Genomic DNA, 23,965 nt, shown 5'->3' with positions numbered 1-23,965 from the left:
TACACTTTCAAATAATAGAAGGACTAGGGGGCATCCCATGAAGTTAGCAAGTAGCACATTTAAGACTAATCGGAGAAATTCTTTTTCACTCAACGCAATATAAAGCTCTGGAATTTGTTGCCAGAGGAAGTGGTTAGTGCAGTTAGTGTAGCTGGGTTCAACAAAAGGTTTGGATAAGTTCTTGGAGAAGTCCATTAACGGCTATTAATCAAGTTTACTTAAGGAATAGCCACTGCTATTAATTGCATCAGCAGCATGGGATATTCTTAGTGTTTGGGTAATTGCCAGGTTCTTGTGGCCTGGTTTGGCCTCTGTTGGAAGCAGGATGATGGGCTTGATGGACCCTTGGCCTGACCCAGCATGGCAATTTCTTATGTTCTTATGTTCTTAAATGCCTGTCAAAAAATGAGAGGATTTGATAAAGGCCTCACAGCTGACTTAGCTAGTGCACTATCCATGCTGCTCACATCACCTCTCCTCCCCCTCTAGTGTGGCCTGGCTCTTGAGCTTCCCACCACCTTGATTTGTTTGGGTATTTATAAACTGAATATATAAATAAAATATTCATAAAGACTCCAGGCTGGTTTATAAAAACAGTAAACATAAAATACAATAAACAGTGAGTGGTATTATATTGTTGCTTTTGTTCTTTGGGTTATTGTGTTTAGGTTATTGTGTTTCCTTGGGGTGGATTTTCTGGGGAATAATATTGACATTGGAAGGGATGGCTGTAGAGGAGAGGAATAGTATATGAGTGATTGTGGAGCAGGGTAGATATGGTGGGTTGTCTAAAGTACATTATGTAAACCTTGTACCAGGTGTTTAGTTTATCCTGTGTTAGCTGGCATAAAAAGTTTGAAATCTGAAAGGAGGAGTTGGTCAGCTTGAAAAAAAGGTTGAAATATCCTATTTTACTGCAATATGATTTAGATATTTTACTAATAGCTAAGTCTTGGTATAAGCCCAAAGATTTAGTTTTGATTAATCATGTGTGTCCCTCTGGATACAGCCATTTGGGGTGTACCTTGGCAAGGCAAGGAAAGAAAAGGGAGGTGGTCTTTTAGTGATAGTTAAAAGTAGCATTGAAGTGAAGGAATTAGTGCTTAATACATCTGATTTTTTTGAAGATATGCTAATTTAGGTATATTGTTTGTTGGTTTATTTATTTAAATAATTTACAGCCTGCTGATCCGCCAATCTCACGGGCCGATACACTACCCTCCAAGGAATGGAAAAATAAGGTTCCCAGGGTGGAAATGGATACCCTAGATTAAATGTTTCTCCAATCCCAGCTCAGACATGAAATACCTGAGGTCACATATGTTCTCCAATACTCCAAACCTCCCAGTTTTCCTTCTCATCCAAGTTTCCAGTTGGAGTCTCCAGATGAAAATGTTCTTACTCCCAGTTTGCCTCTGATGGTAGACTGGATTTTTCAGGGTGAAAGTCCCAACACTCAGCAGAGCAGGGACTACCTCCTTTACTTAACCACTGCTGTGCAGAAAGGGTAGAATAATCTTTCACAAACAAAAACCACTAAAAAGTGTTCAAACTATATTCACTAAGACAGGGTCACCGCTCTCAAACTACTGGGTGGAAGATGGATTTCAACAGGTCTTCTCTTTTGCTGTCCTTCCCAATACAGGTAATTTCCCTCCCTGCTCCAAGAGTAGAGGGATTCCAGAAAAGAATCCATAATTCCTTAAATTATTTAAAAAACTGAGACAACTTCAACCACCAGGATGTGGACTAGCAAGGTAACGGTCTCCTTCCTATTCTGTCCAGCCCGGGCTGTGAGGCCTAACCTACCATGAATAGGGGAACCAACAGATCCTGTCTCTAAGTCCAAACAAAAATACCACAGTGATCTCACACCCCACCTACACTGAGCAGGCAGGAGCCTACCACTGTAGCCACCACACAGATGGTACTATTACAATCCTATCCCGGGTCTCAGACTATGAGCAGTTAATGGAGATCCTAAAGGGTCTGTACATGCATATAGTAGCGTGAACATAAATAATGTTTCCTTATCCTCCTGCCAGACCAGTCCCTTAGAAGAGGGATTTCTTCACCCACCAGCCGTTGGAGTCAGAGGGCCAGTCCTCTTTTTCTTGTGACCTCCTCCTGATTATAGAGGAGGTATTGGCTGGGTGTTAACCAGTAATCTCTGCTCCAGCAGATGGTGGACACCCATACAATAATGATTGTGTATCTGAAGGTCAGATTGTCTCCCAGAGGCTAGGCCTAGACTTGGTAGAGAATAGACAACTTGCTCCTGGTGCAGCAGTTCCTTTCGGCTGCTTTCCCAGTTGAAGTACACTCCTGGTTGAGCAGAGGCCTCAGAGCTGATCCCAGGCTCATAAGGATCCTGGTAGGTCACCTCTGGTAAGTGGTTCCCTGGCTTCCTTGTTAAGCCCAGGGGGAAACAGGGAAACAAAGGAAGTGTAAGAGGAAACTTCTGCATATTGTTCCTGCTCCCCTCATCTTGTCCTGTTGGCAAAACTACTAACAAAAAAAAAAAAAAAGAAAGCTGAGCAGAGGAAAGGAAAGGAAGCTTGAGGTTCCCCAGCCAGACAGGGCTTCCTGGTGCAGCCAGCGCTCCTGTGGCAGACCTGCAGATAAAGTAAGTGTAGAGGACAAGGAGAGTTCTGTACAGAATTAGCTTCCTAGCCATCAGGTCTGTGAGTGTTTAAAAAAAATAATGAAGAAGCTAGGGTTCCCAGTGGCCATAAATCAAGGCCACAGGTGCATGCCAAGTGTGTCAGGGTCTTTCTGTCCTGTTTTTGATGTGGAGCCTCCCACCCCTGGTGTGACACATTTGGAGAATGTGGAGCAGGGAGATCAGGCAGCCAGAGAAGCAGCAGCAAATCTAGCTACAGCAGCAAGAGAAGATAGCAGCTCACAGACCCTAATAGCTGCTTTCTTTTCCAGCCCCTCCTTTCCAGACTTTTACTACAAGAGAACTAGGGTTACTGACTGTGTCTCTCCAAGCAGTCCCATGAACCCTCTAGGGAGTCATAGAGCACTTGTCATGAGATTGTGTTGCTTATGTACCAGGCTTTCTGCGCTATGCAGAGAGGCTTGGAGGGTCTGAGCATGGGCCTGAAACACCCAAAGGATGCCCAGGGAGCCTGGCTCTCAGCTGCAATCCTAGGTTCCTTGGCGGAATCAGAATCAAGCGAGGACTATGATCCGGGGAGCTTACAGGACTCTGGAGGATGGAGAATGTTCTTCCAAGAATGAGGAATCCTTCATGCTCAGGCTATTCTGCAAGGAAAAACTGCCTGCCCTCTTTGCTTGGCTAGTGAGCTTGCTCAAAATTCAGACACTAAGGTGGAGCAACCCACCAAGGGAAACCCTATTTTGGAGGGAATTTGTAAGCACTCTTGAGCTTTTCTCTTACATAAAGCCTTAAAGCATATGGCTTTATCTGAGTAGGAATCGCCCCAAGGGGGCTTAAAGGGAGTAGAGTTCTGAATAAATTATAACTCCTGCCACTAGATGACAAGGACAACCTCCTTAGAGTGCCTGTGTGGATGCATTGGTATCAGCTGTGACAGTTCTGAAGGATCCTCAAGATTATAAGATTGAGACCATTTTGAAACAGGTCTTCTCAGCAGGGGCCATGGCAGTACAGTCCTCTATTTGTGGGCGATATGTAGCATGGGTAGCGGTGCGCTGGGCTCAGCAGCTCCCAGAGAATACGGAAACAGTGTGCCTGGAATCGGCTGTGGCCTTCCTTGCAGATGCTATGTTTGATTTAGTCCGAATGTCATCCTGAGTAGTAGCCACAGCAGTAATGACTCAAAGGTTGCTGTAGCTCCATAATTGGTCAGCTGACACGGCATCTAAAACCTGCCTCTGCAAGTTGCCCTATGGGCAGATTGCTTTTCAGCGAAGACCTGGAAAAGTTAGTCAGACTTGGGAATCAAAACCCCAATGGCTTCTTGAGGGTAGATTCCGGTCAGGTTGTTAAGGCGCTAGAGGGCACCCCCGCCTTTGGGATTGGTGGAGATTCAGGGCCTGCAAGTATTCTCCCCTTTCAGATGAGGCACACTCATGCGGAAATCCTGTTCTTTAAAGAAGCCAAGGAGTGACATCTTGGGTGGAAAGGGCTTCAGTCATCGTCCTTAATAAGGTTCACTAGAACCCTCCCAAAATAAGACGCCTCCAATGATTTTCGGGAAGTGACTTAGATTACAACGGACTAATGGGTCCTGGATATGCCTTGGAACTGGCGGTCTCTGTTCCCAAGGCTTTTATGGCTTCCCCTTGCACATCCCTTGCCAAGAGAGAAGCCATAAAGACCACCTTGGAGAGGTTTCAGACTTTGGAAGTGGTACTCCTCATACCAATCAAGGCTCAGAGCAGGGGAGATACTCAATCTGTTTTGTGGTCCCAAAGAAGGACAGGACCTTCCGCCCAGTTTTAGACCTAAAGGAAGTCAACAGGTGTCTCCAGGTTCCCCATTTCAGAATGGAAACCCTTTGATCGATTTATATTAGCAATTAAAAAAGGAGAACTTTTCTCATCCCTGGATCTAGCCAAAGCTTATTTCCTTATCCCTATTCAGGAGAACACCAGAGTCTCCATTTTTGCATGCCTGGAAGCATGTCCAGTTCAGGGCTCTTCTATTTGTGTTCACAACAGTGCCGAAGACATTTTTACTAAGGCAATAGTGGTGGTGTCAGTGGCCCTATGGAGACAAGGTTTTAATGGTGCATCCTTGTTTGGATGATTGGCTTATCAGAGCCACATCCCTTCAGGAATACCAGGAAGCATCAAATAGTCACTCAGCGCCTGCAGGAGCTAGGCTGGGTAATAAACTTCATGAAAAGCAGTCTCTATCATTCCCAATCCTTGGAAATTTTAGAAGCATACTTTGACACAGCAGTGGGTCAGTCTAATGCAAAAAAGGACCACCAAATTGATGTCCACTGTGCAGTCTTTCCAAACCCAAAGAGCCCCCATGGTGTGGGATCCTGTGTCCGATGGCAGCAACCCTAGATCTGATGCCATGGGCCAGGGCTCACAGTCGCCCTCTACAGTGGATTTTTCTGGCCCAGTGGTCCCCAACATCTCACAGATATGAAGCACGACCACCTATGCCTCATCTGAAGAAAAGGAGCCTGGAATGGTGGACAATGCCCTTGAGCCTATTAAAAGGAATAGACTTAGACCCAGCTGAGTCATAGGAACATTGGATGCAAGCTGACTTGGCTGAGGAGCTCAGGACAAGTGGCACAGGGCCATTGATCCGAAGAGGAGGCATCTTGTTCAATAAACAGGCTAGAAACAAGAGCCATCCAGCAAACCTTGTTATATTTTCTCCTACAGATAAGGGGAGTGGCAGTTTGAGTGCTGTCAGACAACGCCATGGTGGTGGCATATGTAAACAAGCAAGTGGGCACACAGCGCCTCAAGGTAGGAGAAGAAGCAGGACTTCTTTTTAGGTGGGCAGAACATAACCTGCTGCACCTCTGCATGTCACAGAAATACATCATCCAAACTGACTTCTTCAGCAGAAACCAGCTGGACCCCAGAGAGTTAGGAGCTGAGTCAGAAAGTCTTCTTGATGATAGTGCATCAGCGAGGCAGGCCATTTGTGGACCTCATGGCAACCCACAGGAACTCCCAAGCCCAGCAGATTCTTAATTTGTTGGAGGGAACCGGGATCCAGTGGGATAGATGCCTTCATTCAGCCATGACCAAAGAACAAACTCCTTTGCTTATTTCCATCCTGGCCTCTCATAGACAAAGACCCTAAGAAAGATAGAGAACCACTCTTCAATGGTAATATTAGTAGCCCCAGAGTACCCAAGAAAGCCCTGGTATGCAAACCTAATAAGGATGCTTTCCCAGGGACCCTCTGAAGCTACAGGGGCAACACAGACTACTATTGCTCAGTGCAGCTGGATCTGACTCCATTGTCTTATGGCCTGGACCTTGAAAGGGTCATCTGCACAGGAAAGGTTCTTCCTCCTTAGTCAGAACCATGTTGAAGGCTCACAAAAACACTGGCATATATCTGCAACTGGTGCATTTTGAAGCCTATTGCAAGGAATATTCATTCTCCTCTTGGAGGGCAGATATTTCAGCCATTCTGTAGCTAGAAACTTGAAAGGTGACTATCGCTGTTTCAAAGCTATTGAAACACACAGTTTTTTTTCTATATAATGGGAGTAGCATTCATGATTGACCGACATGGAAATTGCTCTATAATGGATTTCCAAGCATAATTGAGTCATATTACAGGTTGTGATGTTCCCAGTGTTTATATCCAGCGTTGTCATGAAATGTGGTCAGCAGCTAGAAGAGGACCTGATAGAAGTGAAATACAGGGACAGGCTGGATAACAAGGGGCAATCAGGTTTCTAAACAGGACAGCCTTTGACTCTTACTGCAGAAGTGGGACTCAGGTGGCAGGGTGGGACTGGGCAGTTTGGAAAGCATTATATTTTGGGGGGGGGGGGGTGTAATTTCAGCTGGTGTAAAGTCTGCATAGATTTTTTTTTTACCTGTAGACTTGTGCACTAATATTTCAAAGCAAACGTATGCACATAGTTTCACTTTGAAAACTATCCCAATAAAACTATGTACACGCAATTACACCTGGTATTGCGCTGATAGGGGTAGATTTTCAGAGCCCTGCTCGCCTAAATCCGCCCAAAACCGGGCGGATTTAGGCGAGCAGGGCCCTGCGCGCCGGGAAGCCTATTTTACATAGGCCTCCCGGCGCGCGCAGAGCCCCGGGACTCGCGTACGTCCCGGGGTTTTCGGAGGGGGGCGTGTCGGGGGCGCGGGCCCGGTCGACGCGGCGTTTCGGGGGCGTGTCGGCCGCGTTTTGGGGGCGGGTACGGGGCGTGGCTACGGCCCGGGGGCGTGGCCGCGCCCTCCGTACCCGCCCCCAGGTCGCGGCCCGGCGCGCAGCAGGCCCGCTGGCGCGCGGGGATTTACGTCTCCCTCCGGGAGGCGTAAATCCCCCGACAACGGTAAGGGGGGGGTGTAGACAGGGCCGGGTGGGTGGGTTAGGTAGGGGAAGGGAGGGTAAGGTGAGGGGAGGGCAAAGGAAAGTTCCCTCCGAGGCCGCTCCGATTTCGGAGCGGCCTTGGAGGGAACGGGGGGAGGCAGCGCGGCTCGGCGCGCGCAGGCTATACAAAATCGATAGCCTTGCGCGCGCCGATCCCGGATTTTAGTGGATACGCGCGGCTCCGCGCGTATCTACTAAAATCCAGTGTACTTTTGCTTGAGTCTGATGCGCAAGCAAAAGTAGGCTGTTCGCGCGCCTCTTAAAATCTACCCCATATTGTTGTGCCAAGAAAATGTAGGCACATACTTTTTAAAATCAAAAATGTATAAACATAAGTTTCTTCTCTGCCTAGACCCCCCACTTCCTGGAAGTATGTACACACATTGAGTGCTTATGTGTGTGTCTGTATACACATCATTTTATGTGCCATTTCTTCAGGAGTTCCTTTGAAAATTATTCTCAAGTTTATATACTAACATTTTCCCAAAAGGAAAACCCAGTAAGAGATAACGATGTAAAGTATGATAAAAAGAGGTTACACAATAGTTTCAGTCCTTACCTTGACCATGTTTTTCTTTTTTGCTTCAAAATGCTAAGAGACTAAAAAAAGAGAGAGGGCCCTGAGTGACTCAGTAAAATGTCTGTTAGGTGAAGAAGCAGTTATCTCTGTACAAAAGAAGTTAGGAGATTTTCACCTCATATTGGTCCTAGAGACTGAATACATTGGCCGTACATAAGATTGTTTTGAATGAAATTCCTGTTGTACAACTTATAGGCCAGGTTTTCAAGACATCTCTAATGATTATGCATGAGATAAATTTGCATTCACAGTACCTCAAATATATGCAAGTCTCTCTCATGCATATTCATTGGAAATATCCTGAAAACCCAACCCATTTGCAACTCTCGAGACCTGGAAGCAAATACTACTGAGCTGGGCCTATAGGAAGCTTATTTCCCCATTTTCATTATGTAGTGTCACATTGTGGTGAACAATATGCTAGACTGACCTTTCCCAAATGGCCTGGTATGAGCTCCAAGAGTGTTTACAAAAGTGCTATCTACCTCTAATAGCAACATTTGAGGAGCAAGGGATTTTTGTGCAGTCCCATCTGGATAATATACTGATACATGCCACATCTTTTTTGGCATGTACTGGATTGGAAAATCCCTGCAGGGTCATAAGAACATGAGAAGTGCCATGCTGGGTCTGATCAATGGTCCAGCATCCTGTCTCCAATAGTGACCACATTAGGTCAATTAGAAGTAACAGAAAATCCTTTCCCTATTGCTAATTTCCAGATGTAGAAGGTGGCAGTCCTCATGCTGCATCACCAACTCCTACATCTGGATTGCTTTGAGAGAAGTTTTCACTATTGATTTAAGAGAAGTGTCATCTAGGATCAAGGTTTATTATTCAGAACAAGATGGAAATACTGTCAGATGTCCAAATGATTGTCTGGAAGAGTTGGCCAGACACAAGATAAAGTGGTAGCCTCAGAACAAGGTCTATACATATTAGGATTTCTGTTGGCAGCTTTCAAGAATGGTACATAAGAACATGCCATGCTGGGTCAGACCAAGGATCCATCAAGCCCAGCATCCTGTTTCCAAAAGTGGCCAATCCTGCTATAAATACCTGGCAAGTATTCAAAAACTGTCTATCCCATGCTGCCAATGCTAGTAATAGCAGTGGGTAAGGTTCCATGTGAAAATTTTACCTTATCTGTTACTAAATCAGTGAAAGTTACCAAGGGAGGATCTGACAAAGTTCTCATTTGTTCCAAGAAAATATCCAGTCTCTGACTTGGTAGATTTCAAAAGAAGATCCTTGTCAGGAAAATATTGAATATTTTAGTTGATGTGAGCTTGCTTAGATTGAGCTATTATATCAGGGCTTTCAGCTCTAGGACTTTGGTCTCAGGAGGAGACAAAGTTACCAATGAATATTCTGAAAATGAGAGCAGAGGGGATACTTCAGTAGCCTAACAGCAAAGTGTTGTGTGAAAGAATGTTCACATAAAATCAAACAACTTTTTAATAGGTGTGCACTTTGCACTTAAACAAGAGCAGACAATCCCAAGATGGTTAGAGATGGCAAAAATGTTGTCATAGATTGTGAGGAATCTTCTCTGTTTTTCAGCAGTTCACATAACAGGGAAGATGAATTCTCAAGCAAACTGACTGAGCAAATATTGCTATAGCCAGGAAAGTTGGAAGTGAACTAGGAGGTATTTCTATCCATATGGGGGTAATTTTCAATACTGCTTGCATACATAAAACCCAGTTTTTTGCATGTAAGTGGCTCCGAAAACAGCCACAGTGGGTATGCATGTAAAAGTATGCACATAACCAATTATGCACACTCAAGATAGGCATTCCAGGGAGCGGAGATACTTGAGCATAGACTTTTGGATTTTCAAAGCTCTGGAAGTTTTAACACTTGAAAGTCATACACTGCTAGGAGCAGGTATAACTTTCTGCATGCAACTTGTGTGCACACTTTATTAGCAGATTTTATGCATATAAAATTGCTTTGAAAATTAGCATTAAAGTCTGTGCGAAGCAGGTATGCTGTGTATGATATAAAATTAATCTCATAAAGGAATGGGGTCTCCCACTGATATATCGTGGGGTTCCTAGATATTTCAACAGATTTAGAAATCCATAGTAGTGACTTTGGATGCGGTGTTTCAGAAATGTGGTATATTTATCCTCCGTGGTCTATGACGAAAAAGATAGTGGAGTAGATAGAACACTTTTAACATTAAATAATCTATGAGTAATGCCTTAGGGCAAAGAAAATCTTGGACTTTTTGGAAATAGATAGCGCCTTTTAGACGTCCCCTTAAAAAGAATGTAATCAGCAAGGGCCAGTCCTACATATGAACTCAGAATTGTTCTCTGATCGCTTGGAAGTTGAGAGTCTATCTCTAAAGAAAAGAGGCAATTCCAACAGAATTGTGGAAAGCTTTCTAAAGTCAGCAAAGGCTTCCATAAATAGAGTATTATATTTGGAGAGAGGTTTTGCTTGCTAATGTCAAAAGAGGACCATTTCTGCCAGTAAAGCCTCTTTGGAATTTGTGTTCCACAGTCTTGTAAGAGCCTCATAGTATTCATGTTAGAGTGCAAGTGGCAGCACTGTCTGCAATATACATGGTCTGAGGGACCGGATCCAAATATTGTAAGGTTTTTGAGGGCAATAAACTTGCTTAACCATTAAATTAGAAGTCTGTGACCAAGATGGACTTTAAATTTGATTTTGAAGACACTAATGAAATCACATTTTGAACCTTTGGCTTATAAGTTTGCTTATTTCTTTGACAATCCAAATGGACTTTTGGTGGCAAGCTCGTTGAGCTGCAGGCTCTGTCTTCTGTTTCTCTTTTCCTTCAATTTCTTAAAGAAAAGGTAGTTTTACATCCTATTCTAGCTTCATTTTTAAGGTGACTTCAGTGTTTCATTTAAATCAGAAGGTGATATTGCCTGCTTCCTAAGCAGCGGAATGGGGCAGGCCATTGGAGTCATGGCCCAACCACCTTTTGGTCTCACAGAGCATCAGCAACTATGGAGCTTTGGCAGGAAGGAAGGAGAAGTGTAAGTTGCATTATTTGGTGCCCCCAACCAAAACAGTGTTCCACTGTCCCTGGCCTTCTTTTTGCCCAAGGCTCTGTTAGTGCAAACTTCTCTGTCTGGTTGTTAAGAGGCTTTAATATTTCATTTAAAGAGGTTGAGATCTTTCTGAAAATGTGCTTTGCTGGGTGCAGATAAAAAGTAACCTTGGCTTCTAGATCCTCCTGGATAAACATTTGCATTTTCAAGGGGGAAGGGAATGTTTTTGGTCCTAAGCTTTGTGAGAGCTCATGTAATGAAAACTATTGCAACTTTATAGGTGATGAGAGTGGATGTCTGTGACAGATATGTAAGGCTGCTACTTGAAAGATCATGTTTGCCTTTAGGAAACATCATGTGGACATCAGCAGATGTGGCATTGGGAAGGGAATTGGAAGCTGTCTTTAACTCATCTGAGTGGGGCACTGTCCCTACAGTTAAGACCAGCAGGTTTGACAGAAAAAGGGGTTTATCTTCTCTGCCAGTGCTTTGTTAGTCTTGTTCCAGTGTGGATCAAACCTGCCCTGGCAAAGTTAAGTATGTAAGAAGTATGAACCTGATAAAATAATATGGGTTTATAGTTGTTTTATTTTGTGTCTCAGAATTATGCCTTTATATAGTTGGGGGAAGTGCTCAGAGTAAAGGACGAGCAGTAAGAGTAGGAAAAGGGAACAACGTGGAAATATTTCCGTAGTAACATAGTACACGATGGTAGAAAAAGGGCAGTTGGCCCATACAAGTCTGCCTGTTGTTCCTGTGCAATGCACACTGTTAAGATATAGTCCGAACGTGAGCACTTGTGGGATTATCACTTCTTATCCAAATCTGTTTCTACTGTTTTCCTCTTTGGTCCTCCACCATACTGGGTAGATGATGAGAATACAAGTTCCCATACTTAATCCAACACTCAGCCACTCCTCACCATGCTTTGTAACCTGAACAGCGACCAAAACTAGCAGCGGCATTATTGGATACTTCAAACGTATAGTTCATCCTCTGAAGATATGAGAGCTGGGAGGAGGGGATGTCCCCCTCCAGGGATGTGGGGGGTTATCCCCCTCACCTAATAATGTGAGAGTGAGGGGGAGGGTCTTTTCCAAGGATACAGGCTCTTCTTTACTACATGCCAGCTTAATTACTTATCCAGTGGCTCTTTGTCTCCAAGATTGCTGCACAGTCAGCAGAACGGCAGTACCTCGATGGATCTGCCCCCTTAAATTTGCAGGGGGCTCGCAGGCTGGCAGAAGACAGCAGTATTCAGGGATAGTCAGAGCATGGACCCTTGAAAACTAGCGAGGCTGTTGCCCGAACATCTGCCCTCTTAAGTACTCTTGGCCTGACTTAGAAGACTGGCATTGATGATCTTATCTAGCAGCTGGTGCTATATATTATGTGGGCCAAACTTTGCAAGAAATTTAAAAAAAAAAGCAGAATTAAGAGAAATTTCTCCTTATTTGTGAATTATTGCTTTAAATCATTTTACAGTTGTTATGAATCCCAAGACAGCCGTCTCTAACTTATATGCTGTAGGTTTTATTTAAGGAATCATTCAACTATGTAGACTCAGCATATCTGCCAATATATTGCATCAGAAACATTGGCAATAGTTTTATTGACTGTGGTTTTATGATGAGCTTACCTTCTGGATGGAGTGAAAATAACTAGAGGACAGCTATGAAAGTTAAAAGACGTGTGGACTGGCTTGGATTATTGTTTGGAAAGAAAAATAGTGTCTGGTCAAAATAGCTGATTTTGTAATTCTGTTCTGAATTTTTCCAGGAGAATTCTCTGCCTCTGACAGCTCCCTTACAGACATCCAAGAGCAAGGAAGGCAACCCTTGCCAGACCCAGGCCTCATGCCTCTTCCAGATGTTGCAGCTGACATGGAGTGGTCAAATTTGGTGGATGCTGCCAAAGCTTTTGAAGGTATTTATTCACTGCTAATGTATAGTGGAACAAATTGTTGATGAACCAGTTTACTTTGCATGTTAGAGTAGAGCTGTGAGTGGGTTAAGAGAGTGCGTGTTTTGTGACAAGTGGAAATAAATTTAACTTGGGAGCCTCCTCTGTTTGTTCAGACTTTCCAACTGTGAGTTCAGTTGTTTCAGATTAGAACCACTTAAGTCATTTTCATAAAACCTATTGTTTCCCTGTACATATTTTCTCCTCACGTTTCCGTCTTCACCCCCCCCTGCCCCCCCCTTTGTCTCGACCACCCCCTCCCCTCCCTCCCCTATTTATTTAGTTATTGATCTGTTACTATGTTCTAGGTTACACAATGTTCCTTGTAAAGGCTTTGCCTATATATATCCTTGTTTTAAGTTATCTGTAAACCGGCACGATGTGCAAACGGTTGCCGGTATATAAAATTAAATAAATAAAAAAATAAATAAATAAAAAAAAAAAAAAATGTTGAGGATCAATGAACAAACTATAAATTTAATGTAATTTAATTAACTGATTTATTATATTCTGCATTTTTTCAGGTGCCAGTCTGAGCAAAGCAGATCGCAACAGTATCATTAAATTTCCAAAAGTTAACAAAGCATAAAAAAAAAAAACCAGGAAGATACCTCATGCACAAACTGATTTTAGATCCACTCTGCAGTTTTTCAAAATGTTTTTCTTTCTTTCCTGTAGTCCAGCGAGCATCATTGTTTTCTAGTACTGAAGAAAACCACAGACCAATGAGTGCTGCTTCAATGAGTGATCAAATGGAGAGCCAGCCTACACCACAAACCAAGCCTTACATAGGGTATGTGACTATATAATCTAGTGCATCTCTGCTTTATACATCGTCTTGTATGGAAGCCATATCTCCAGAGGCTGAATGTTACAAAAAAATATTGGATCTTTAGTTATATGAGGTTGCCTGAGATATCACTTTAATGTGCTTGGATTAATAATTATAAAAATATTTTGAAACTTATTACAAAACAAAGTAATACCTGGACTAAAAGGGGGTAATTTTAGGATTTGCATGCATAAATATAACTACTATGGTAGTTGCAATTTTCAAAAGCCATTTACCCGCATAAAGTGCACTTATGGGGATAAATCCTATGGACAGTTTTCAAAAGCCCATTTACTCGGGTAAAGTGCATTTACACATGTAAAACCCAATTTTAAGCCTGTAAATGCTTTTAAAAATCAGGCCCCAAGTGAGCACTTGTTACAATATAGAAGAGAATTAAAAGGATTTGATTTGCTGCTTCAAATTCTCAGTTATGGCCAGGGCTTAATTTGTGGGGGGAAACAGCCAGGAATGCAGTTATGGCACCTCTTTTCACACACAAAAGGCAGATCAGCAGGGCTATTCTCTAACCCCTCCCACCCAGGGAGCCTGCAGGGGAGAGAAGGAGGGAGCATGTGAGCCTGGAGCCCACAGAGAACAGCTATTGTGTTCCCTTATCCAGCCCTTCCCCTCTTGTTCCCCTCCCCTCCCCCTTCTCCTCATGTATTGCAAGGAACAGAAGGTGAAGGGGGGAGACTGAGGTAGAAACTGCAGAGCAAAGAGCAGATATAAAAAGGGTATGAATGAGCACAAGTATGAAACTTGTGAGCCGTAGTACCAATTGTCAAGGCTTCAACCCTGGCCTTGATGAATGGCACTCCTGCTCTCAACTTTCAAATGTGTGCTAATTCAACCCCTTTTAGTGTCCATTGCCAACCCAGAAACAGCCTTGTGCCACCTTTTATCTGGGACTCAGGAAAGTAGAGTAAAGCAGACAGTGAATATCAATTCTGGCTCCCCTGAGGAAACAAAACAGAGCCATTAATTGCATGGATTATTAATGGCCTTCCCAGACCTTGGAGGAAGCAGAAAAGAACAGAGTTTTGGAATTGCTTACCCTCAGATAAGGGCAGCCACATAGTTTGATTTTTGTGCAATTTCCTAGCACAATTTAGGAGGCTATGAGGGACAATAGACAAGGTAAAAAAAAAAAAAAAAAAAGAAGTGGGGTGAATGCCTGTTAGCCCCTCTGCTTCTGCCACTCCTGAGTGTGTTGCCTTCCTGCTTATCCTACCAAGCCCTACTGCCTTTGCTACTGGTGACCACACTGGTGAAGGTGAAAGGGCCAAGAGAGTGAATGAGGGGATATGGGAGGGGAGAGTGTAGAAAGTGAGTGAAGGTATCACGGGGAGGGGAAGGGGAGTGGGTGATGGTATGTAGGAGGACAAAGGAGTGAGTGAAGGAATGGGAGAGGCAATGTGTTATGTGAGGCAAAGAGTGAAAGTGAGAAGAGCACAGGTGCTGCGGGGTGTGACTGAGGGGATTGGAGAGACTATGAAGTGTGAGTGAGATGATCAGAGAGGGTAAGAGGGCAATCTGTAAGTAAAATGACTGGAGGAGGTGTAGAAGGAAGGAAGGAGATAGGATTGGATGTAGTTGGTGGGAGGGTGAGAGAAGAGAGTGAGTGAGGACAGTATTTAGCATTTCTCCCTTCTGCCCCTAAGGAGGCAAAGAGCAGGCCATACTTTTGAATTCCAGGCCCCATACGACTGTCCAAGGAGACTGAGGACAGTGGACCATGCACACCAGTCTGCCCCCAACCCAGAAGTCAGTTGATTCTGGCTTTGAAGAGGAGGTCTGTACTTTACTAGCCAAGGAGGATGATTTTCCAGGGAGAGGAGGTTAGACTTAGGGGCTTTAGAACCACTGAGGGGAGGGGGAAAAGAACCACTGGGGAATTTGTGTGGGGAGGGGGGGCTGGAGATGGAGGATCAGGATAACCAGGGCAGAGAGGAAGAAGGGGTTAAAGAGAGAGTCCAGTTCTCTCTATCCACCTTTTCCTCCCTACCTCAGTGATGCTGCATGCCCAGCCACTAGCCATCTTTCGTCATCGAGCATGTTAAGTGTGTTTGAAGAATGTGTGTGTGTGTGACTACTCATACATACCTAGCCCTGGTCCTGTCCCTTTGCACAGTTCCCACCTGGCCCTGGCCACGCCCATCTCACACCCACTTCCATTTGGTCTGCAAATGAAGCCATGGTTATGGCAATGTATTGGTGTAGTTATATCCAATGTATACTTAGGTAAAGAAAAGAAAATAATGAAAGCGGGAATGCAGATGGTAGAGCACCTTACAAGTGGAATCTTTTACGAAGTTGGTCAAAGTTGCATGGAGAAGCATGCCTTGGACAGGTCTATATGTGGATTGATCTATCATGAGAATAAATATGTCTATGAATTATCAGGTTAGAAGAATTCCTTAAAGAGTTTCAAAGATGATATTGTAGTTTAATTTTGTTAGCAACGAGACTGTTGAGATTAAGTAAAATATTGTAGAATATGATAGAGATGGTATGTAAGAGAGGCAAATTGGACCATTTGTGAAGTCTAAAAAAAACCAAACCCAAAAAAAACCCAAAAAACCCCTTACATTCTCCCCACCCCAAATTATGAACTGGTTTATTAACAATGCCTTATAGGAGTTTTCACACTCTTCTCCATTTTTTGCATTCTGCTATCGAAAAAATACAAATAAAAAATCCATTTAAGTAGGAGTTTATTTCACTGATCTATGTAACATAGTGTTCAATCTACAGTAATTGAGTGGATTTGAATACTTTTGGATGAAGAATTGAACTGTTTCTGTTGTATGAAATGAATTTGAAGCAAAAGTCAGAACATGCCGAACAAGGAACTGCTGAAAAGTCTGGGATAAGGCTATTCAAAGGTGCAGATTTGAAGAAACGTTATAAGTAAATTTCAGTGTGTTTGAATATCCCTGGTCACTGTCCATCATTGTAAATGGGAAACAGTTTGGCACCATCAAGGCACTTTTGCAATCAGGCCATCCTTCCAAAGTCAGTAGGTATGAGTTAAAGAAATTGTTGCAGAAGTTCACTGAGAGGCCTAAAATTACTTTAAATGAACTACGGAGCTTTCTGGCTGAAACTGTGGAAAATGTTGATTGTTCAATAATTCTACCTTTTGGATAAAGGTCAAGACTTATGCTTTTTTCTTAAGAGTAATCTGGCAGATGATTGTCTTGTAACAGGGTTTTAGGTGGTTACCTTAGTATGTAATTTTGTAAGGAGGATAAAGTCATTGGATTAACCAAATAAAATAAACACATTTATGTGTTAATTCAAGATATGGCTTTAGAAATGAAGAATTTGTCTGTCAGAGTGATGGCAGCTTCCGCCAGACTGTGCTTCATTCATCTGTTGTTGATTTTGTTTTGTTTATTATGTATTGAGATTTGTGCATGTTCTTTTGTATACTACCTTGGGCATCCTTTTCTGAGTTGGGGAAGCAATTAAGACATTTTAAATACCTAAATTTCAAGATGACTCCACAAACACAGCTTGTATATAGGAGCATGGCAAGAAGAAATCTAATGCCGGGAAAAAAAAGTCATATGATATGCTGCATAGCGCACGTAGGCAATACTGCATGCAAAAGGAAGTTTTATAGTCTGGTGAGACAAGAGCAGAACTTTCTGCCCTCAGCGCTAATCAAAATGACAATAACTTTCAAAGCGGCATGCAGGCATACATTGGCACGTGTGCATCAGCGCACGCCCGGGACACGGCGATTTTATAACTTGCTCGCATGTGTACATATTATAAAATAGCCTGAGCAAACATATGTGTGCCTAATTATAAGTGGTAGTGCTCCTAGGCATGTAAATCCTGTTTCTACTGCGTAAATCGGGGTATTTTAAAACCAGCGCGCATCCACGCCATGACCAGTTTCACCGGTTCATCCACCAATTCGTCTAGTGTTGAGCGAGGTTCTCCAAATCCCCTGGTTTATTAGCCTGCACTCCTCCCAATAACCCCATACCCTTTAAACCCCTTCATAATGTCAGTTTTATTTTATCTATTTATTTATTAGCGACTTACTCCTCCTCCATAGCAGAAGTAAATCTTAGCTATCAGAGGATCTGGGCGTTTTAAGTATTTATTTGTACATCTCTTGTTCGCGCCTCCCTCATATCACGCCTCTTTTTGAAATCGAGTGAGATTCGCCTGCAGTGGGAGATACGCGCGCATCTGGGCAGGTTTTAAATTTTGATGGGCGCACGTGAGCCTGACCTGGGCACACATCTCCCAATTTTGATGCGCAATGGACTTTAAAATCTACCTCCTCTTTGTGTGGTGTCAAACATACACAGCACATCACCCTGCTAACCCATCCATCCAGTTAAAGTATGGTGGTGCTGGCAGCAGTATGTTGTGAGGATGCTTTGCAGTAGCGGGGACAGGGAGGCTCGTGAAGATGAAGGGAAAGACAGATGTTGCAAAGTACAGGCAGATCCCAAAGGAGAACCCTGTTCCAGTCTGCTGTAGACCTGGGACTGAGGGAGAAGATTGACCTTGCACCAAGACAGTGTTCCTAACAACCAAGCAAAAGCAACGATCATGTGGCGCTCAGCAAGAAGAAATTGAATATCCTTGGGTGATCCAGTCGAAGTCCATGCCTGAATGCAATAAAAAAAATCTGTGGCAAGACTTGAAGGCCAGTCCACAGATGATCCCCAACCAACCTGAAAAAGCTTAAGCTCTTCTGACAAGAATAGGTGGGCACTTATCCTGAACAACTCATGGCTGTTATTGCTGCAAAAGGGGCTTCCACCAAGTATTGAGTCAAGGGGTATAAAGACTAATACAATCGATTGGGGGGCATTTATTCTTAATTACTTTTAGAATATTTCTATACTTATTCTTTCATGATGAAAGGGTAGGGTATATTGTATAGATCAGTGAAACAAACTCCTACATTGGGATTTATGCTTTTTTTAGACAGCAGAATGTGAAAAATGTACAAGGGTTTTGAAAACATTTACAGAGCTCTCTTACTTGTTTGTCTGAGCGCTTTATTTTAAGACCTTGGTTGAGTGGGAATTAATTCAAAGGTTAATGAGGTTGAAATACTTCCCCTTTCTAATAGTTCCGCCCCCCATAATTTTGGGATCTGTAGTCATGTACCACACTTCTTCTAAAAGGTCCTTGGCGAAGCTTTTCATCCGAGCTGAATTTTTATGTGTGTTGTTTTAAGTAAATGAGTGAATACATAGAAACTTGTAAACACAGTAGAGGCTGGCAGATAAAGACTAATTGACCTGCAGCCAGCTGTCCTCACATATACTGTTTTAGCTAAGGATAATCCCAGCTATCAGCCATACAAGCTTGACCCTCACACAGAATCACTCCTTCTCAAGTCAGTATGTATGTCTCCCCTCTTTAGTCCTCTAATTCTCTAGATAAAGGAAAACTCACATTTCACACAAGGCTATTTCTTTCCCCAACCTTTCGACCCTATTCTTGCCACTGCTTTCTATATCTGTCATCAACCTGCTTAAATTCTGTCACAGTACTTGTTTTTGCCTTCTCTGCTGGTATTGTATTCCAGATATCTACCACCATCTCAGTAAAGAAGTATTTTTTCATACATCTTCTAAGTTTTCCTCCTTCCAAATTCGTATTATGACCCCCCCCCCCCCCTTTATCCTTGCATTTCTTTTCTTAATTTAGCAAAATAGATTAAAAATATGAATATGTAAAAATGTGCAGTATAGATAAAGCCTTGGGAGTGCAATTAAGTATAGTAGTAAGAAATATATTTGTATAAGGAAGATCTGCATTTGTTTTCATGCAGTAAGGAATCTCCTACCAGTCTTGCTTCAAAAGTGGACCAATTGGAGAATATGTTGAAGCTGCTGCAAGATGATTTGAGAAAGGTAAAAAGCCTCAAGGTTTTTTCCTGCTAACTTAAAGTTCTTGAAGTGTTTGGTAATATGGTATAAAGCTATAGTTGTGTGTTTTTAAATAAACATAAAAAATGTATTAAAAGCCGTAACTTATACTTTCTGGTTATCTGCTTTCTCCCCTCTGGGGCTGATACAGTAAAGTGGTATAAAAAATGCACTAATATTTTAGTGTGCTTTTGTTTTTCCTACTGTCCTAAAAGTGAGCTTTTTCCGTCAATAAGCAGGGCTGAATTAGCCATGCCATGATATGTGGGGCAATGTCATCCAGTAGCACAAAATAGATTTGTCTCCTTAACTAATAGAGCTTTTAGCTCTACTGAGTATGTGTGGGAATTCCCATGCAAGTCATTTTTTGTGTGAACACAGCACAGACATGTACTTAAGTTTCTCCATATTTTTTTCTCAACCCTTGTGTTTTTATTCAAATTTCTACTTACTTTTGCTTCTCAGTTGTCTCACTGCCTCAACAGCACTTTTCAGTGTGCCTGATGAATCGCAAAAAGTAGTCATCTGATTTTAAGAACTGCATTTGTAGCAAGGTAATGTCCATTACAGTTGGTCAGGAACTATACTACCATTGCCTGAGCCCAGACTACTACCAGGTGAACTGCTATAATTGCAGATGGATGTTCCCATGCATTCAACTTGCCAGGGCATGTAAAATGGAGGAAATGCTGAAGTCGCTTCGTTGGTTGTCCTCCAGCAGCACAGCATTATCTGCCTCGCTAGGAAAAGACTTGAGCGGGAGTTCCTCAAAAACTCCCCTTTGGTAAGATAGGCTGAAGCATCTGGTTCGAGTAGTGCTGACCGTCCTGCATCGAAAAGAAAGTAGCATCACTTCATGGAGCTGTCGCAACAGCCAGCGACAAAGTGCCTTCATTGTCTTCAGCTCTGATGCATGGACCTTCCATGCATGTTGCATTGGTGCTATCAGCACACTGCATTAGCACCAGCGATATATGGCATTTCATTTGCACGGCACGTCGATGCATGGCGCAGCAGCACCATAGACAACTCTGTGCTGGTACCTCATCGATGCATGGAACTCCAGCACCGTGCACCAATGATGCACGCGTGCTCTGTGCTGTCAACATTGGCACACTCAAAGCAGGCAAGTCTGTGCCACCAAATCTTGGGACCACAAAGACTTTGAAGCATCTGGTGCTGTTGAAGTATGTCTTCAGCACCTCCAAAGCTAACAGCCTCGACGCCATAAGATGCATCGAGCCCCGGATCATGGCCATCATGCCAAATTACCGATGCAGCTTTTATGTCTGTTGCTTGAGATCAGGAGCAGAAGGAGATGTATTACTTCAACTCCCCTCCAATCACTTGAGCTTTACTCCTAGAGACACCAGATCCAATATGTTCTTTAGTGCCTCTTAACTCAAACAGGCCTCTCATTCAAGGGCAAGAGCCTATCCTAGTTTCTGAAGATGTTCTACTGCTTATACCAGGTCAGAGGACATGTCAGCCACTTGACCAAGTAGCAGAGCTGGTGAAGAATTTCCTTGCCTTTTTGGCTAAGGAGAAAAAGGGCTATCTTTCCTCTCCCCTCCAGTATTGCTGCCATAATCCAAAAGGACGAAATTCCAGTATCCCTCATTTGAGTGATTATGTCATCAGAAACCCCACTAGGAGGTTCTTCTTTATCTCATTTACTAGCAGCAGAGTCCAGCCATTCAGAGATTGCAGTCCAGAGTGTTTTGCCTCTGAAGTGACCAATTCACTTTCTTCATCATTGGAGTCCTAGATTAGTGTTCCCATACTCTTGGGATCAGAAAAAGGATAAACAGGAATACCCTCTGACTTGCTACTGGTGCCTTCAGAGCATTCCTCTTCTCCAGAAGACCTGTCTTATTCAACATTTTTTGATAAATTGGGAAAAACACTTGCAATGAATTTCACAAAAATAAAGATCCTTAGACAGAGGTCTTTGGACTCCTTCAAATTTTAGATACTCTATCAGAACCAACAGCTATCCCAGTTCACAATATCCTGCATCAGCTGCAAATGAAAAGATGGAAAACCTCATCTCTTGCACCCCTATAGCAAAAATGTTAGACCTCAAGTATAGAGTACAAAGATCACCAGGATTTGGATTTAGCCAACGATCAATTTATCATGGAATCTATCCTGAGCAAAGCAAAACAATAAAAGAATTTATTCTAATATACCTCCAGGGAAGGTTCCCAGGCTGGTTGACAATTTTAGAAGGAATGTTTTTCAGAGCTCCTTGCTAAATGCATGGATTTCTTCTCACCAATTTAATATGATACATTGCCTACACGACTAAATACAAACGTTAAAACCTTTCCTTCATCCAGCTGCTTCTGGACACAGAAGAGTGCATACATCACCTTCTTAGATCGGTCTATGACTAGTTTAATATTATCTCATGTACTTCAGCTGCTTCTGCAGGAGCTCAATGCATGGCCTAGTCGAGAGCCAGCAGCATATGTGACAATGTTCATGAAAGGTTGGCGGATATTCCTTGTCTGAGGGAACACCTTATTGGAGCAAAGCTCAGATAAAAGAGCAGAATTTAGTAGTCCAATCACTTTCTATAGGACCTAAACAACAGTCTTTTTCAAGATGCAACAATCAGCAGCTGACACACTATTTAAATTATGGGGTCTTCCAGCAATCAACTTATTCTGCTCCACTCAACCCAGCAAACTCTAATTAGTTCAGATTGATTGGAATACAGATCTCATGTACACTTTTCCACCAATTCTGCTAACAGACAGAACAGTCCAAAGAGTGTTAAAGGATCAGACTTGGCTAATCCTCATAGCTCCAGCATGGCCCGGATAGATTTGGTTTTAATTTCTCATACAGCTTTCCAGCAGTCCTCCTATTAATCTGGGGACAGACCCAGCCTTGTTAACGCAAGAGAAAGGAAATCTGTTCCATCTGAATCTTCCATCCCTCAAACTGATGGCTTGGATATTGAACATTCCCTAATCACAAATCTCTTTTTACCTAAATAAATTGAAGATATAATATCGGCCAGAAAACCATCAACTTGGAGAGTCTATGGCTTTCAATAGAAAAAAAATTCTCCATATGGTGTCAGCATAATGCCTTACATCTGTTTTCATACGAATCCAAATATTTGCTAGCTTACTTTTTCTCTATCTGAATCAGATTTTGCCACATCCTCTGTAAAAGTACATCTCTGCGCTATAGCGGCTTACCATATTCAAGTTGATAGGAAACCTATCTCGACTTATTCATTTGTATCGAGATTTATGAAAGGCTTATGGCAAGTTAACCTCTGGTTAAAGAAACTTCCAGTGCCATGGGACCTGAATATTTTGTTTTACTTGATGATGCCACCCCTTGAACCATTAGAATCTGTTTCTCTTAAGTATTTGACTTGGAAGGTAGTGTTCTTTTAGAAGTAACATCAGCCAGAAGAGTCAGCGAACTTCAAGAATTAGTTCACTATCCACCATACATTCTTCCACAATAAGGTGGTACTCCATACCCACCCCAACTTTCTACCAAAAGCCATATCAGCTTTCCATATTACTCAGTCCTTCATATTGCCTCCCTTCTTTCTGAGGCCACATGCTTATGAAGGGGAAAATGCTCTTCATAATTTAGATTGCAAAAGATTCTTGACCTACTACAAGGGAAGAACTCAGCCACATCACGAAGCTTTGCAGCTCTTCTTATCTTACAGACCTAACAGACTTGGCATAGCAGTCACCAAATATACCTTGTCTGACTGGATAAAGGATTGTATCGAGCACAGTTATATAGCCTCAGGACTGCAAATTATGGGGTCTATAAAAGCTCATAAGGTAAGAGCTATGGCCTCTTCCAGTGCTCATTTGTGGGTAGTACCTCTCAAAGATATCTGTAAAACTGCTACTTGGTCATCAGTGCAAGGGGAGGCCAATATTTAATAGGCCACTTAGTGGAAAAGTTACCCGGAATTCTTATTCCATATATTCAGCGAGATAAATATCCCGCTGAATATATAAGCTTAAAGTTATCTGGCTACATTTAGCCGGATAACAAAAATCCTAACGGTTATATTTGAAATTAGCCAGGTATGATTTAGTAATTTGGCCTTGTGTGACTGGATAATGTGCTTCTTAACCGGATATCTTTAAAAAAAAATATCCAGCTAGGTAGCTCTGTCATTAAATGAAAACTAAAAATAAATAACTGTGCCAGCAGGCCATCCCCTCCCTCCCCCACAAAAAAATATCTAATACAGGCCCTGTTGGGCCATGCCCACTTCACCCCCCAAAACATTAAAATGTCCCTGAGACCCCCCCCGTCCCACATGTTTTTCTAACACCTAAATCAGGCTGTCCCCTCCCACCAACTCCTCCACAATGATTTAAAGGATTGCAGCACTCCCCTTCCCCCGACCCTCCCATTTCTCCCCCTTTCCCAAATACCTTATAGCTTTGTGTGTCGGGAGCAAGGGACCCTCCACTGCTCTAAGAGAGTTAGCACTGGATGCGTAAGCTTACATTAAGTTTATGCTTCCTGTGCTGCCTCTAGCCAGATATTTATTTGTTAATTTTATTTGTTAAAATTTCTATACCGGTATTTGGTGGGGACCGACATATC

The 23,965-nt window shown here is 42.8% G+C and overlaps 1 protein-coding gene across 6 annotated transcripts in view; it reads left to right on the top strand.

The window, feature by feature from the left end:
• SIPA1L1 (signal induced proliferation associated 1 like 1) overlaps window positions 1–23,965 on the top strand; it is a 745,249-nt gene that overhangs the window by 711,162 nt on the left and 10,122 nt on the right. For all 6 annotated transcript variants that reach the window (XM_029598743.1, XM_029598739.1, XM_029598740.1 and 3 more), the window contains 3 exons: window positions 12,425–12,571; window positions 13,286–13,400; window positions 19,258–19,339. In XM_029598743.1, the coding sequence (XP_029454603.1) occupies window positions 12,425–12,571; window positions 13,286–13,400; window positions 19,258–19,339 (344 nt within the window). The remainder of the gene's footprint in view (window positions 1–12,424; window positions 12,572–13,285; window positions 13,401–19,257; window positions 19,340–23,965) is intronic.

The sequence above is a fragment of the Rhinatrema bivittatum genome, chromosome 4, assembly GCF_901001135.1.
Source record: "Rhinatrema bivittatum chromosome 4, aRhiBiv1.1, whole genome shotgun sequence".
Taxonomy (NCBI): domain Eukaryota; kingdom Metazoa; phylum Chordata; class Amphibia; order Gymnophiona; family Rhinatrematidae; genus Rhinatrema; species Rhinatrema bivittatum.
Note: the sequence above shows the minus strand (reverse complement) of the source record. Positions and strands in the feature narration are given on the sequence as shown.